Genomic DNA, 18,456 nt, shown 5'->3' with positions numbered 1-18,456 from the left:
CATGCTTATGCTAATGTATAATGTGTTCCCTAGTTATTTTGTCCAGTTCAATTTAAAATGTCTGTAGTAATTAGGCTTCCAGTCACTTCCTCAGAAAATTGTTCCACAATCTAATGTCACATAACCTCTAAGCATTTTTCTGTGCTGAAACTGCCATCAGAGCATGTAGATGAAAGAGGATTAGACTACATGGGTGACTGCATAGGAACGTCAAGGAAGTAAAGGAAACAAAGCTGTTAGCATTGATGAACTAATGCATCCAATCAAACACCAGGAGGCTGAAGGTGTTGTCTTTCAGATGAAATGTGAAAGCACGGCACTAAGCATTACAGGCAATTAAAGTTCTCTCAGCACTCTTTGCAAAGTATCAGTGCTAACCCCTGGTTCCTGGCCACCTTCCAAATCACATAAATAATTCTGCTTTCCTAAATATTTCCCTGCCCTATCATTTAGAAAGACAGCCATCTCTTAACTTGAAATAGTATCTTGATGCCAGGTTTAACCTCGAAGTAGGATGCTAATAAGTGAAAAGTATTTCCAGTTCTTTGTTATAGCTACAAGGCTTAGAGAAGTACTTTACTTTCAATTACATTTTATTCACTCTTATCCTGGCATTATTGCCCTTATATATCTAAAGTGTTTCCTCTTAATCTGTGGTGTATAATCCTTCAGAAGCTTGTAGAAAAGAATCTGCCACTTTATGCCATAATTATTTAAACCTAATTCTGCTACATCCCTGATTTGTTACTCAATAAACATTCTTAAATCATGGAAGGAGATCTATTGATCGACAAGCCATTAGGCAGAAAAAAAGTAAGACCTCAAAAAATTAAGATCTCAAAAAGCAAAGGAAAAAGAAAGGTACTCAGACTGAGAACCCACAAACCTATACTGTGCCTGACTTTCAAGCTGCGATCAGCACTAACTCCCTGCTACATGACTGCTGAACAATGAACTGTTCTGTGGAGAAGAGTATTATTATGTAAAATCCTGATCTGCATCTTTATGCCAGATCCAGTCATAGAATCATTGAAAAGCTCAAGTTGGAAGGGACCTGTGAGGATCATCAAGTCCAACTCCCTGCTCCTCTCAGTAATAACTATGAGAAAACCATGACCAAGAGTGTCATCCAGATGCTCCTTGAACTCCAACCAGCTTGGTGCTGTGACCATTTCCCAGGGAAACCTGTTTCATTGCCTGACCATGCTCTCAGTGAAGAACCTTTTCCAAATGCCCAATCTCACCTTCCACTGATGCTATTTCACTCCAATGTTTGGGGTCCCAACACCAGTCACCAAGGAAAAGGGAGATCAAAACCTCCCCCTCTGCTGCCCATCTTGATGAAGTCATAGTCTGAGATGAGGTCACCCCTCAGACTTCTCCAAGCTGAACAAACAAACTGACCTCAGTTGCTTCCCGTAAGTCTTGCCCTCAATACATTTCATCATCTTGGGCACTCTCCTCTGGACAAACTCTAACAGTCTGATGTTCATCTTATAGTGAGGCACCCAAACTGCCACAGTACTCAAGGTGGGGCCTCAGTTGTTTGAGTTTAGGTACCAAATACTTTGTAACATAGAGAAGCCATTACCTACCCTTCTTCATTAGAATATTCCTATAGGGTAGTTATCAATCTGTGTGCTACCTTCCTAAGCAGGGTTTTGGTTTCCTTTTTCTTTGGTTGTTTGTTTTCTATTTCATGTGTTTAGTTATTCCATTTGTGGATCCTCAGTCAAGAGAGGAAACCTAGCATATCTCCCTATATTTCTTATAGACACATCTATGTTGCCACTGCAGCTACTGATATGCTCTATTTTATACTGCTCAATTTCTGTCTTAGGTTTGAACAGTGGCATTTCTTCCCCAGCAACACTTCAGTCTCCAACTGACACTTGACATTCATGAAATCAAAAAGAACAAATGTATTCCATGTGAACATGTCCACATGATTTTACTGTTTGTGATATTATTTAGATAAGAAATATCACTCGACACGTTTTGGAATGTCACATATTGTCCTTAGTTTGGAGCAGAAAGTAAAGCAACTGGACTGAAACGGAAGGTCCTGTGCATTTCTAAATGAAAGTGACGCACAAGGTGGAAGTTGTCAGAGTGTGTCTGCACCATGCATAGGAAAGGGAAGCTCATGAGTAACAGAAACAATTTTACTTCCAGATCAGTAACTAGGAAAATCTGCTGCTCTGATAGAATTGTCTAGAGGTAGTGGAAAGAAAAGAAAGCCTTGTACATGCTCTGATGCATCTATAAGTACAGATGCATTTGTGATGTATATGTGGGAGTTAGGATGAGGAAAGGAAAAAAAAGAATTATTCTTCCTTCAAGTCATGTTGAAAACTAAGTTTCATATCCATACTGGTTTTCCTTTTGGTTTTACTTGTTTTATAGCGACATTCCTTAAATGCAACAAAGGAAAATGTATAACAATTACAGTGAGGGAAGATATGAAATATCTGCAACAAAATCATGATAAAATAATTAAATATCACAATAAAACATATTAAATATTCTAAATGTAAAAGCAAGAATTCCCATTTCTGAAAATCATTAGAGCTCTTTTTCTTTTTTTCTCTCTTCAATATGTATAAGATTCTTTAGAATGATGAAGATCTCCAGTTATTAAGCAGTTTTGTTTCAAGTGCATGACCTAGGATTCTACTAATGATCAGTTCTGACCCCTACACCTCCCTATAGACTCCTAGAGATAATGAGAAGAGCAAAGAATTATTGACTGGAGCTAATGTGGCTTCCATGTAGATCCTGAGTTTCTGAGTTAAACAAAATCAATCAATGCCAACTGAAAAGCATGTTAATCATTATATATGAACAAGTAATATCCACTATCATCCTATACAAAACAATATTGCTGCAGTGCTTACAAAAGCAATTAAATATTACTAAAACTTTACAAAGTAAAAAAAAAAAAAAATCCCAAACAATCAAACCACACATTGATTTGCAACACAAGTTGTCTGAACACTTTGAATTCAATTACCTGAGCTACAGTTAGTCCAAATTTAAGATTTTTGGATGGACTGGGATTGGTCTCCTGGGATTTCTCATAGCACTCAGTGGACATTTAAGTAACTGGTACTCAAATCCAGAGTATAAGAATTTTCTAATCACAGCATTCAGATAAGAAAATTAATGGTTGCCAGTCTAATTTTCTCAAGCAAATAAACTAATTCTCTCATACCATTGTTCCTCTCATCAACTTTTTATATTTTATGACAAAAATTGCAGTTTATTCTTTGCCTATAAATATATATTGGACAGAAGTACTGGAATTATGAACATTTAAAAGTTCATCGTGCTCTTCTCAGGATACTATACTTGTATTCTAAGAAAGGCTTTGGCATAACAAATCTTATTTTCAGATATATTCTATTCCTGTCAAAGAACACAAATCATAGGTGCATCTGTATACAAACTTTTATAAAAGACTTTTCATCACTTGCTTTAAAACAAATTTAAATCAGCCAAGGTACTGTACAAAATCAAAGAATAATTGTTATCTTCCAATCTCTCACTGGTTCCAGCTTAAAAACTGATGAAGCTTAACTGACACACAGGGAAATTACCCTAGTGATAAACCAGATGCTCTGTTGAAATAAAATATCTTATCAAACTAATACAACTGAGGTCATTGCTATGGAATTTGATCTCAAAAATGGGACTAAGGAACACTAGTTGCAAATAAAAATAATATAATGAAAAGTGCAGGCAAACCACTGTCATAATATCACAAAACCTACATCCATGAATAAAAATTACATCATAACCAAACATACCAAATATACATTATGACTCTCTGGGTGTAGAAATAAAGCAATCAACACTAAATCAAGCTTTAAATCAGGGTGAATATAGATGCCATTTCTTCAGAATACATTAGCAATCTGCCATAGTTAAAGACTGCTAGAAAAAAATACAAAGTAAATCAACCCTATCCATTACATGGAAATATTTCAAGAAAATCTCAGTTCTTCATGTTCTGCTCAGACCACGTCCCAAACACTGTATTTCCATTTCTCAGAATTCCAGTTTTATCTATCTGACATTCAGTGTCTTTCTTTTCTTAGGAAAAAGACCTTTGGTGATGCAGCAGTGGAAAGCAGAGTGGATTTTGATAATCAACTCAGGACTTACTCTAAGAGCAATGTTGACAAGTACAATCTCAGTCAATGTTTGTGAGGTTTAAGAGCCCTTAAATTACTTACTCCTTTTGCTGCAAGAATTGACACTTGCATTTCAAAGCTCCAGGAAATATACTACACAACTGAATATATTTCTAAGGTACTTCACTGAACGTTGTACAAATGGCAGACAGGTACAATATGATGCATTTTAAGGTTGTGAAAATTACCAGCTTTGATACTGAATTCTTAAACCACTCTCTTGCCAGAAGCTGTAATATAATTGTTAGGTAATATTTTCTCATTAGTAGGTTAGCAGGTCACACTTACTATGCCTGCTTCCTTCACAAATGACTTTGCATTAATTATTAAAGGTCTAAGGTCTACCTCCATTTTAGAAATAATCTCATTAAAATCAAGACTATATAGAGAATAAAATGAACCAAATTTTTGAGGGTTTTTTCCTTTTTGATAGCAGAAATGAAATGTCAAATAGTTTTATTCTCAACATCAACTATTATATAAATAAAGAAAAATTTGCAAAAGTATATTCTACATTCTATTTGAGACAGCTCAGAGCAGGATGTATTTGCTTGTTTGAAAAATGGGATTTGTATTGTAAAAAAACCAAACCCAGCAATTATGCTTGGTTGCTACATTCTTAAACCAGCAGTGTTTGACTTAATATCAGAGACAAAACCAGCTTTTTTCCTACATAATTTTATGTAGCATTCATGTCATGTTCAGAATAAAGCATTAAGTATTTGTATTTGTATTTGTATTTGTATTTGAAAGAATTTATTCTAGTAATGTGTATAAAATTATGGAGGAATTCAGTGTATATTCTTTAAACTATGAACCTGGTAAAGTCACAGATGGATACTTGTCAGTCAGTGGCCAATTTACCTGCCAGCTTTACTTGCAAGCAGATTAGAGGCAGTATAAAGTGCTTGTTTTTTCTTTCCTATATAATAGTGTTGATGATATGTAAAATTGTTTTTTGAACTTCATTCATTACAAAAATCTACCAGTCAAAGGCTTGACTTTTGCCTTCTTTTTAGTCTGGAAACTTGATATGCAGTTCTAGGTATTATTAACCTTTTTGAGCTCTGATTACAAAACATCCCTAACAGTGTTCAGGAAAATAGAGTAGCATATCCTACACATCTTGTAGTTATTCTTAGTAAAGGGTTCAACATCCTAATTATAAACCTTTCACAAAATAATGAAGAACCATGTTATTTGACCTTATTAGAACTATGTCACAGTATCAAAGGTTGGAAAGGGACCTCAGGGATCATGTGGTCCAACCTTTTAGTATAGACAAAATGGCCCAGCACACTGTACAACAATCTTAAGTGTACAGTACTGGGGAATCCACCAATTCCCTGGGGTATTTCAATGGCTGATATTTTCATTTTGAAAAATTATAATTTTGTGTCTAATTGGAATGTCCCCAGGAGTAACTTGTACCCCTTACCCCTCATCTTTTCCATGTGACTCCTTGTCAGCTTTAAAAAAAATAATTACAGTATTTAGACACAAATGTTAAAGAGAAGCTCTATTTTCCAACTGATGAACTTCCCAGTTATTTTTCAAATGTGAAGTACTCCATAAAGAACCTTCTCTGATTACATGATCTCTAACCATGGATCCTGTCATCCAGCTCTGTTTTCATGAAATGATGATCAAGCACATTGAAAGTTCAGGTAGAATTTGAAACAGACTTTCTTTATGATTTTCCCTCAAGAAATAAGTAAAGAAAGAAAAAATATTTTCAAATATCAAATTACATCAGAGCTTCCCCATTTGGAAAACAAGCTAATGTAGGAATTGAAGGATGAGGTGCAGTCATGTCTTCTCAGTGACATGTTCATTCCCCCATCTAAGTTTCATTTTAAGACACTCACAGGTGTATTAAAGCAAGGCAGAGAAACAGTGCGCGACAGAGAGTGATATATCTATCTAATCTTAGGCACTTAGGATGAGATAAATTGCTCTGAGAAGGTGCCTCTTGCTCTCTATTGGGCAAAAAGGAAAACTGGAGTTACTAACAAGTACCTTTGGATAGCCAAGTTACAGCAAATCAATCTAACCATAGGCCTAAACTGACTGAGGAAAAATTAGTTTTGTTCCCATCATCTGGTGCAGAACTCTTTTTTTCTTCCTTAGATCTTTGTTGTTTTAAAATGGGAAACATACGTTGAATTTTTTAATTGGTAGTAAGCATTTTTCTAAAGTTACAACTATAAATGACACCATAAAATCATTTCTTTCTTAAGCAATTAAATCTTATGATCTTACAATAAAACAGGAAAGGAGAATTACTGGCTATAGTATCATATTATGAAAGAGACAGCTAAGAAACTGTCTTACAGAGTACTAAAAACAGTGAAAGAAAAAAGCAAAAATAGAATGTGCATGATGTTCCATATTTAGCTTTGTGGGTTGGCTCTGAAATCTCCTTTGAGCTGTCTTCTTTGATAATCACTGGTACGACCAAATTCTGAGGCAACAGCAGGGTGTTCTCCATAATATTTTTGTCTGAGGACTCAAACCAGCCAGTATTCAAAGCCAATCCATGAATTTATTATAGTTCTATACATAGACATCTTTTTTTTTTTTTTTACTTTTGTTAATGGAGACTAGATCAAAACATACAATTTCACATCATTATTTTCAATGTGTCTCCAATTTCATTTTTAATATGAATGCTTGCTAAAAGCCTTGCAAGGCAGACATCTCTTGAAGACTGTCCCAATGTCAATGTAACAGAGAATTTCATTTGTTTCAAGAAATTATTCCAAAGTGAAATATTTTCATATCTCCCTGTGTGTGAGCAGTTTTCCAGCTACATGTTATCAGTGCATCTGCAGTGAATCATACAGAATATAATTTTAAAGAGAGAAGAAATACTGGACATGTGAGGTACATTCAGATACTGTATTCCAATTTTAGCATCAGTGTTTTCTTCAACAGCATTAAATATCACACAGGAGCAGTCACATTAGCCTCCCAGTAGCATAAGACCTTTGAAGCTCGTTTGCTGCATTTTTTAATGTTTTAAGGAAAAAAAAGTAAGGGGGAAAAAAAAAATGCCATTTCACTGCTGATTCTATCATCACATGCAGAAAAAAACCAGTACCATGCCCTCAACATTCAACTGCGTATCAAAGTAAAACAAAAGTGAAATTTCCAATTTAAAAAATGTAATTGAAATATCTGTACTATTAGTCACTATTACCCTTTGGGTGAATTTCAGTGGTACTGCCATTGGTAGTTGGGACAGCATAAAAATTTCTTCTACAGGACTTTTTGTTTTGCTTTTTTTTTTTTATGAGACACTACTCTGGTTTTGGCAGAAACTGATTGAATAGATTTTTGCATCTTACCATCAACACACGCTGGCCTTGCTCTTGTTGTACCGGCAATCTGTCCTTTTTTACATGCACAGCGAGCTGTTTGTCGGGCTATAGTCCTTCGAGGCTGACTGCTATCTCTGTCCAAAGTAACAATCTCACATGTACCTGCAGCCAGTTGACCTGGAAAAAGAACCAGCAACAGGTAGCAGAGTCACTGAATGCACTACAGGCAATCTATTACAGCCGAATAGAGTCACGGCCCCAAGTCACAGCAGACACTCCACAACAAATGGGCAGCCAGCGCATGGATATAATAAAAATGAGATGACATACAATTTTTCTTTGTGGTGGACATATGAAAACCCTGCAAACTGGTTCTGTCAGAAAATTATTATTGTTACATGAAAGCCAGAGAGTTGAGGTTACACAGGTTACTTTTACTTATGTTGGCTAAGCAAAGGAAAAATCTTTTACCGCAATGAAATTTAAATTGTATGCCCTTTACATACTTTCAGAAAAGAAAATATAAAGTATATGGCAAATAAAAACTCCCCTAAATTTCCACGAATACAATGAAGTCTTAACTGCTTTGTGTGTTGGTTTTGAAAGAAAAAGTCTGTCAGAGCATACCCACGTTTGCCAAACTGTCAGTCCTTTGGCTCTTGCTTAATCTAAACTGAAATGTAATTAAATTTCTTCCCGACTCATGTTTGATGTAGTGGTTATTTTCTTTTCTTTTTTTACTAAATTTACAATGTAACTATCAGATGGCTTAAATGACACCACACCCTTTGCTCACTAATTAATTGCTTTCATTGACTTCTCCAATATAGGTAGCTTTTCCTAAATACTAAGGAAATCCACACCACCTAATTCTGAATACATACGATGCTAATGTGACGTAAACCAAAAAGTTAAAAAAAATATTTTACAAAGAATATTAGTCTGAAGTCAATGTTATACTTTTAAAGGAATGCAATTCCACTGGTACAACCAATAGTAGTCTAGTAGTACACCAAAACACTAACTTTGACAGCCAGAAAAGATACTTCATTGAATTTCAATGCATAGAAAGACTGAAAAAAGCTCCCAACTATCAATTTGCATTAGAGATAATTTCTGGGGTTCACAGCTCAGTAGTAAACATGTGCAACACTCTATTTGCAGATCACAAGCTTACTATGTTTTAGTTTTTATTTAAAAAAAAAGAAAAAATTGCAATATTGTTTTAAGAAAAAACATATGCAGTTTAAATAATAGCCACAAGTAAATTTTTTATGCTGTTGAAATATTGAAAACAACCCAACGAGACAAAAAGAAAAAATTCTACATTAACATCAAAACTAAAAAACAAAGCAAAACAAAACAAAACAAACTGAACATATGAATGGCCTTTAAGTTAAAAAGTATAATGCTATTTCTCTAAGGTGCTTTTTTTTTTTCATTCAGAGTACAAGTTTACCCAGTCTATTCTTTTCAGAAGCAATTAAGATGTTTATTGTGTGGAACAGCAAAATATTGTAGACTGTCACCAGCATTGTGTCTAGTTCACTCCTGAGGCACCTAAATTTTAGGTTCCTGTGGCTCTTACACTACAGTGAATTACAACATGGCAAAACTGAAGATCTCAAGGATGGAACAAGGTACTACAAATTCATGCAAATATATGACATATGTAAGTAATACACATTAGGCACTTATGAATACATATATGATATTCACAACAGTGAACACTATCACCACTGTGTTTAACACCTGCTGGCAGCTAGACTAATGAGCTATGGTCAGTCCTCTGTTTCTACTCTTTTCCACCCAGTCTGTTAATAAAAACATCTTAGGATAAACATCGATTAGAGGACTTGCACTCTATTATATGCTTCTTTCTTTTGTTTACTCAAAAATATTGGATTAGAATGCAAAGGTCTAGCAAGAAAGATAGTGGCACATAATTTTCTAGAGAAAGACAATGGATATCCAGCTACACCCAAACGTGTTGGACTGAAAAAAGAAAAAAAAAAAGCATTCTTCTTTTTGCCCCAGCACAAATATGTTTCATTCTGTGTTGCAGGAGATGCATTACTCCTAAGGAATGCAGCTGTCTTGGTAGAGCATGTGAAAAAAAAGAGATAATCAGAGCTGTATTTAAATCCTGATGCCTTAGGCCACAAAAAAGTGGAAACATAAGTATGACACATGTATGGTTTGCCATACCCTCCACAATCCATGAACCTTTTTAGTATCATTTCTTTCATTAAAAGATATGATAAATCATATAATCGAGGTGAATAATTCTACAAACCCTCATTTCAGTGGAAAAGAACCAGATTTACAGCACAGTGAAGGCAAATAATGACTACACTCAGAATAAAAAACCAATGAAGCTCTACGTCAAGATAATTTGTGAAGGCAAAGAGCTTTCCAGGGACTGCAAGCACTGAGTATTGGTAAGAACATCTAATGGTATTTTCTGCTTTTGGACCTGTAAAATTTCAGTTCTGCATTGGTTCATTTGAATCCAGCTGGGCTATTTGATTTTTTTCATAATTATTGTTTTCAGAAATTGTAACTTCTTCCAGGCATAATGATCTTGTTTTCTTCATGAATTTTGAAAACTAGGATACCTACACAAGAGTAATCACTATACACAGATATTTTGTCTGTTGCCTTTCTTTTTTCTATAGCGGAAGAAAATTGCAAGTTATTGTAGAGCTACAGCAGCTCTTCTCAGATATATGACATAAACATGCTCTCATGATTGTGTCACACAGTGCAAAGACTGTAAGCATATTGGGCACTGCAGCATAGTGTACATCCACTGTTACTTGGCTTTAGATGGCTGTAAAACATGAAAAGTATTAGTTAAGGCTATGAAAGGCATTCTCCAGAGAGAGAGTCATCCTGGGGTAAAGCATGTCCTCTCCGCCTTTCATTAGGTAGAAGGTAGTTCTGCTGGAGTACCTCACTTAGATGATGTGTGATGCTTTGGCTTTTTAACAGTTTAATCCAGAAACATAAGGTACAAAGTAACGGAACAAAATGAATATGATTCTTCCAAGTACTGAATTGCAAAAATTACGATACCTTTTATTTTCAGGGAAGTTAACACAGTGACCTCTTTCAATGATACTAATGAAAAAAGGCTGTTCATCAACGAACCTCTGAACATTCTCCACTCCTAAACCCAGAGAAGAAATCTCCAGGCAGTGGGTGGAGTTTCACTGGAGCCTTTCCAGTGGAGAGATCAAGAGCCACAGTCCATGAACAGTCATAAAGGCTCCATATTTTCATTATATTTTCTTTATGTACTTGCAGCACACAAAGCAATTCACCACCCTCCAGCCTGAACAAAATAATCTTGGTGGAAAAAAAGGACAAGCATCATTAAAGAACAGAGTTATTCCAGCCTTGTTGAAAAGTTTGGTTTTTTTCCCAAGAAAGTGTTGGGTTTTACTATCTTATGAACCAAGCATGAAGATTAATTCAGAGTTAGCACAATCTGGGTTTCCAAGTTAATTAATAGATTTTTTTTTGTTGTTGCTATTGTTATTATATATAGAAATATTTTTAATATTTATTTTGTAATTTTAAACCAGTAATTAAGACCTCACTGGCAATTTATCTGATTTTGTGTTGTCACCGTCTGATTATTTAACAGAGACAATTTTCTGGTTCTTTAATGCCATTCTACAATATTGCACTGTATTCTTAAAATGCCAGTTGATTGCTCCCCTCCCTCTCCTACCAAAAGCAGACGCTTTTATATGGAATTATTGCAGGAAAAGGGGAAAACCACAGGATTCTGAATTAAAAATACAAGTCAAAGTAAATGAAAATTTTAAAAATGCACAACTGCTAACATTTTAAATAAAACAAGATTGGGCTTGTGGCTTGTCTCTTGGAATTGTTTACAGTAACTGCTGTATACAGCACTTCTTTTTTTCCCTAAATGAAGTCCAATTGTCATCAGTTCTCAAAGTGCTCTTTGTGAGGCTTTCATGGAAGAGTATAGGAATCACTGACTACATGTATTTAGCAAATGTGCAGGAAATATCTCAAGGTAAAACAAGCATATTTTTAAAAGAACTTTAGTACTTGCAATCTTGAAATAAAAGAATTTGTCATTGAAAAGGTTAAAACCAAATGGTATTTTTCATTTTATTACTAAGACTCCCCTGTCAACTATATGTCATTGCTGAAAGAACAAAGACTTTGAAAGATCTATATTTTCTGCAATGGGTAAAACCCTTAAATAGTAAATATATTTGTATTTCATGGAGGGTACTTGGGATAATATTTTCATTTTCTGTGGATAAAAATATTTCTGTTCTCCAATAGGAAATAAAAACCTATATAATCCACAATGACTACAGCAACCAAGTTACATTTTTTAAAAAATTTATGCTTATTGAAAAGCTGAAGACTCTACTTAAAATTAATTTAAAGAAATAAAATTCAAATTATGAACTAATGGAAATTGTGGGTACAATGACAGTAAGGCTTGATCTAAATACATAGATCTTTCCAGGGATTTAGATTTCATGCTCATGCAGAAAACCAACTTCTGATTTGTACATGCAGCCTTATACTATAGTTTCAGTGAACAATTTTTCCATGCATCACCAATTTGATGCCTAGCAACACAAGCTCTTTTAGTTCAAAATGCATTAAGTTAGATGGTATTAAAATTCTTGGCTAGCTTCAGATATGCTTTTGTCAGTGAACACAATGCAGGAGTTGTTTCAAAATCAGATCATAGGAATACATTCAGTAGTTTTCTGTTACAATATTGAAGTCTTTCTGACAACAGAGCCATGCCAGCTCCTGAGCAGAGCTGAGAACCAGCAATTTCTACTGAAATAAGGGGGAGCTGAAGTACTCAGAGTCACTCATTATCTGCAGTTTGACATTAATTGAGTAATAAATATTTAAACATAATTCAATTTAAAGTATAAAGAGCATATGTTTAAGTAGAATTTCAATTTTTTTTGTTATATATCCTTCCTTAAAGAGAATGTCCTGAAATAAGTTCTCTTACACTGACCATGATCTAATGTCAGACATATTACCTTTTCTTTTTCAAATTTAGTTCATAATGAGAGAGAGAGATTACAGCAAGGAATTGATTTGCTTCAAAAAAACCACACATTTAAGCTATAACAGCAAAATTAGTGGAAATCCAACTTGCATTAAATAAGAAAGAACAACTTCCACAAAGCTTCTGAAAAAAAAAAGTATTTAATATAAAGCAACAGGGAAGAATTGGCTCAGACAGTATGGGGCAAAGTTGTTCAAATTAATCATCAAAATTTAAGTGTAACTATGAAATAAGAACATTGTTTCAATTGTGAACTTATGTGATACATAGGCATTTCAACTTTTCAACAGAGTATGTTCACAGAAAAACACTATTTCCCTTTCCTCTTTTCAAAGACAATGACATTAAAAACATTTGTTTCCAAGGCATTTCATATATCATTTAGGACATTATATATTTTTATTGAAAGAGATGTTTCAGCTTTTATTAAAGGCTGTTTAAGTAACAAGACTACGCAAAACAATTCTTCATGCTAGTAGGCTTAGACAACCTGTTTAAAATAGTCTTCACGAGTTCTTCTTGAGGGTATGATTATGCTGTCAGTAGAAGACAGGATCAATGCCACTGAAACAAAAGGTAATTAATTTGGATAATCCTGATCTATTGGTGCAACCCACAGGTGCCCAGTAGAGTAAAAAGCAGTACATTTTTTTCAGAATTTCCCTTACATTTACTTCATTACAGGTTCAGAGTTATATTTGATGAGAGTCAACATTACAATGTGACCTTTGTAGCTTCTCAATCTTAAAAGGAGTGATTTTGAATATTAGTGGTATTAAAGAAGAGTATTTGCCTTAAAAGGTGTGGCTTGAGTGCCCATTTTATGAAAGAAAAGTCACTTTAGAACCCAATAAGGTAAAATTTATAAAAATGAGAAAAAATATTATTAATGCTTTCTCCTTTAAAGACTTAGTTTAAATATTTTTCAGAGTTCCACTGCAATGAAACAGTACATTATGTCCCCCTAGTAATTACTAATCTTATTGCAATTTTCAGACTACCACTTAGCCATCTCAAGCACATAAACAGCACAGACATTAGGAGGATGGGAAAATAGTTTTCAGCTCTTCCATTCTGAAATAAGCAGTAAATTTTAATTAAGATAGATGCTACTCTTCTAAGTAGTTGTACAGGAAAGAAAATCAAGTCTGTGGAGATTTAAGATACATTCAGGGCCCATTTTGAGATTTCATTTTTTCCCAGATAAGAGTAATGCCCTAACTTATTGCACCTAACTTATTACTGTTATTGCATGTAATTGCTTAATATTTTGTTGTATAATTAAGAATAATTTTCTTTATATCTGACTATAAAAAAAAGAGAAAGAAAAAATAAATGTAAAACCAAACTGCAGTAAAAATAAGCCTCAAGACTTCCATTCCCAAATGCAATTCTCAATCAGAATTTGTACAACAGGGAATTCCAGACCAGAAAAAGCTCAAAAAGTCAAGGATGTAGAAAAAAATGTGAAAGCAAATAATTTATACATATGAACCTATTTCTAAATAATTTTTCCTCCTTTATTACTGTAAGTAATTCATACTGAACATGTAGAAATGGCAAGGTGTTTGAGTCCTTTTTAAGTAAATTCCTTCTCTGTGTAAGTCAGTGCAAATCTCAGCTCCACAGAGCTCCTCCAAGGAGGACCTACAGCTCCAAGGCCCTCCTGTTCACTCCTCTTCATGCAGGGTTAGTTAATTGCTTCTGGAGGCCTCAATTGGTTACAGAAACAAAATAACTGCAGGAATTCAGGATTGAACAAAGCTTTGCTTATTTGCATGTCAAGAAGTGGCTGTCATTCTACTACTTTCCCAAAAATATTGAAAGATACTTAAAAAAAAAAAAAAAAGAAGGAAAAAAGAAAAAAAAGGAAAATTAAAAAGTAAAAGAAAATTTAAAAAATAAAAGAAATAAAAATTAAGAAAAAGTAAGAAAAAAAAATCTTTCTGTCTTTACCAGCCTCTACATGTAAAATAAACCTAGTCTGTTTATAAAACAAACAGAATAGCCATAGGGGAAAAAATGTTATTGGAGGGATGCTGATATTCCTCTTGAGAAAGACAGGAATAAAAAGCACAGGTTTGTCTAAAAAGCTACTGACATTTGTTGGAGCCAGAAGCTGTATGTCAGGAAGGAACAAGTCTGTTGTGTTAGCAAAATATGTCACTGCAGGGAGCATGAAATCAGTTTGAAAGAACATGCAGATAAAGTCATATATCAGAAGTAGATATAATATAGCAGTTCAGGTAAACTGTATTTTAACTTCTCAGGCTCTCCTTTGTACTATCAGACCATTATCCTAGGATTACCTGATTGTTATTCTAGAAGGACTTGAAAACTACTTAAAAATGAAACAGCCTTTAAAAAGTCATCATACAGGTGTCCATCCTACTACACATCAAGATATGCACTGCAAGATTCTGGGCTCAACAGCAGATTTTGAGCAAAATTTGGTCCAGTAAGGGTCGTGCAGGAAAGGAGAACTAACATACTGAAATTTTGTTTTGTTGAACCCTGTTGGTATGTCTCAGTCCTTAAACTGCAGAAATAATAACCCCCAAGTCTAATTTCCATCCAGCAGGAGCTAAATTATATCCTATGCAACAAGAACTGTGTCATTACTCTGTGCCTGTAGCAGGTTTCAAAACCTGGAGGCCAAAGTAGGCAGCTGAAGACAACAGCTACCTAACACTATCCAGCCTTGTTAACATGCCATATGCTAGCTCATACCTATGTATGAATAAAAAATTCAAATTATGAAAATTTTCTGTCATTTTTGTAGGACAAATGTGATCACACTAAATAATCCACTGTCCTGTTAGCAGACCTCAATAATTTCTTTAAAATTAGGCTGTGTATTTTCACTACTGCCTATAACACTACTTTTCCCTTTTTGCAAAAGACTATGACAAAAAAAAAGCCCTAAGAGTTTCTTTCTAGTAATGGCACTGTAATGCAGTTGTTTTCTTGGTTATCTAGATGGCAGGCTTACCCTGAAGTCATTAGATAACAGAGAAAATGTCCTAGTAGCTACAGCAATTATTTTGCCATCTTTTTTGTGTAACAGAAAAAGTCCATAAACATTCTCCACTTAAAATAAAGCCTCTCAAGACTTTGTTATGCTGCAGTTGCTGTGAACATATAGGTAGGTACAACAGCTCATACATAACCACAGGGAAATATAAACTTATCTTAGTAACACAGCAAAAGTAAACACTGCAAAAAAAAGGAAGCTCTGAAGTAGAACAGTATTCATATCCAAGAAGGAAACAGATTTCATCAATTTTGAATTTCTTACTATACCTGAGAAGAAATATTTCCACTGAAAAATATATGATATTAATTAGAAGTATTATGGATGAATCCAAATCAGACTCATACTGAGAATATTGAGCAGACAAAGGATCTCAGGCCCAAAGCTTCAACAGGCAGAATTTGCATTTCTTGTAGTGTGTCCGCAGTGATCATAAAGGAAGTTTATGGTGCATATGTTCAACTAATCTGGATGCTAGCATGAGTGCTCAAATCAAGCACATCATCAGGACCAGAACAGAACAGCTAGCACCTGCTGTGTCTGCTCCTTCTTCTTGCTTTGCTCTCACTTCCATCATTGATCCCACAAGAGCAGTTCCCTGTCTAAGGCAGGGAGCAATGAAGTCCCCATTCAGGTGTTGTGCTGAACACATGGCTACACTCAGCCCATGAGCCCCACCCCTGCAGGTACTGCACCAAAGTAAGAGCTAAAAAATGCAGAGATAGTATGCAAAAGAAATAATATCCTTCTCTTAGAGTAATACCAAACTTCAGCATCAACTAGAAGAAGTGAACTTGACAGGCTTCTTAACTGATGAATTTGAGTGATGGCTTTAGTTTTAAAGGTTTGTCTGGGAACAGGATTTTACACAGGTGTGACAGAGAAGCATGAGTGTGCTGGCTATTATTCTCAGATGTTCTGCAGACTTGGAGGAGTGATTTTCTATCTGGGCCAGCTTCACTGCTGCATTTTCCATTTTTATCTGTTTTGCTCAAAATGACTTATGAAACAGGTGCATGCTGAAATGAAAAGTTTTCATGGATAAAATCCATGATTTTTATATCCTTATTTCTAGTCCTCCAAGAAGATAACCATTTATGGGATAAGATTCTCTTCTGCACAACTCAGAGGAGGGTGTCAGAAAAAGAATTTTTAAGTTGCTCATGTATCCAAGGCTACCCAAAGACGGAGCAGTGAACGAGGACGACAGTTATCCCACCCACCTTTACCAATCAGTAAAGGGCTCAAGATTAGAGACACACACTGTATCTCCTCCTATGTCCCATTAACCAGGAACAAAGCCTTCCATTAACACAACTAAGTGCTCAGCCACTGCACACTCATAACTACATTATTTCAACCCTGCAACATGTAGAGGGGCTTATGCTTAAAGGAAGTACATCATGTATGTTCACACTAGATGTAGAATTCATCTCAAGTAACTGAAAACCTGATAACATTATAAGTGTGCAAATCCATTTTCTGCTGGACTAAGCAGCTGAAAAATAAACACAAAAAAAATCTATCAACAGAAGCAAAAATTCAAGGTATGTGTTCATACCATAGAAGGCAATGTCAAAAAGACTTTACACTGATGACCTTTTAAAAAACTTTAAATTAACCTTTTTATTATTATTATTATTCCCTCTATAACAAGGTCCATCTTTTTATGTACTGCTTATCAGTTTTACTAGCTAATAAAAAGTTAAATTATGCTATCAATTTCCCAATGAATGCCTAATAAATAATACTTCCTTAGTTCAAGGTCCTTAATAAAAAGGAATGAAAATGAGGGCTGACATAATTTTGCTCATCATTTTGATGAACTAAAATTGCTATTACTATGGTGTACCATCATGAAATATGTTTCCTAAGATGTAGAATAGACTGCAGTTAAGTTTTCTAAACAGAAAAATATATGTACTTGGATAAACACACACACATATACACAAACATACATTCTTCACAGAAGGATGTGTTGAAGATTATGCAGAATGCATTGCTTCTCATTTTGACCATAAGATATAAACAATTTGCCAAGGTCCCTCATACAACAGTATTATACTAACACAGAGTGAATCACTAAGTCTGCTCTTTACCATACCATAGTCAATGGATGCAATATCTTTACATTACAGTATACAAATTTTAGTCCAACCCAGATAAAAAATTCATAGCAGAAACTACCTGTGTGAGAAGAATTCCCACTTATTTCTAAGAGAATGTCATATGCCAAAAAATTTTTTAAAAACCCAATTCAGGTCTGAGTCTGGTGTTTGCTACACTTTGCACAGTTTGTTCTCACCTATCTGCTAGAACTTTAACACCACAATGCTGATTGCAGGCAATGTTTCAGTGTTCTGATTGTGTCTGGATGACACTAAATTTTCTTCTTAAATTTGGGATTAAGTGCATCATAAACCACTGTAAACTACATTCCATCTTTCATCAGCTAAGACTCTGATAAGAGTAAGATCTGATCAGCTCCATGGGTCAGACTGAACTAGCACCAACCAGAATTTTCTGGTGCAGAGGACAAGAAAAAAGCCGTCAAGGTAAAGAGCACTGAATGGAAATAAATGCTGCTCCTCAAACAGAGGAAAAGCTGAAGGAAAACTGTTAACATTATGGAGAAGCATTAACATTTTCTGCCTTCCTATCGGTGAATATATTTCAGTTGTTTAGATCAATGATACTGATACTGTGTTTCTGTGGTAATGGTATGTAAGTAGGAGAAAATATAAAACTCACAGAGAGGAGAATGATCCCACAGGGATGAGTTAAGACAGCAGCAAAGCAAGATTTATTGAA

General features: G+C 34.8%; 1 protein-coding gene across 4 annotated transcripts in view; it reads right to left on the bottom strand.

Annotated features, from left to right (window-relative positions):
- TAFA5 (TAFA chemokine like family member 5) overlaps positions 1-18,456 on the bottom strand; it is a 402,257-nt gene that overhangs the window by 168,728 nt on the left and 215,073 nt on the right. For all 4 annotated transcript variants that reach the window (XR_014846454.1, XR_014846455.1, XR_014846456.1 and 1 more), the window contains exon 2: positions 7,547-7,696. Coding sequence is in view for 1 of the 4 variants with exons in the window: in XM_085041507.1 (XP_084897633.1) it covers positions 7,547-7,696 (150 nt within the window). In the remaining 3 variants the exon portion in view is untranslated. The remainder of the gene's footprint in view (positions 1-7,546; positions 7,697-18,456) is intronic.

Source organism: Lichenostomus cassidix, chromosome 1Aa, assembly GCF_008360975.1.
Source record: "Lichenostomus cassidix isolate B80296 chromosome 1Aa, HeHo_3.0, whole genome shotgun sequence".
In the NCBI taxonomy this organism is placed as follows: domain Eukaryota; kingdom Metazoa; phylum Chordata; class Aves; order Passeriformes; family Meliphagidae; genus Lichenostomus; species Lichenostomus cassidix.
The sequence above is the reverse complement of the archived record's forward strand: the minus strand, read 5'-3'. Positions and strand labels throughout refer to the sequence as shown.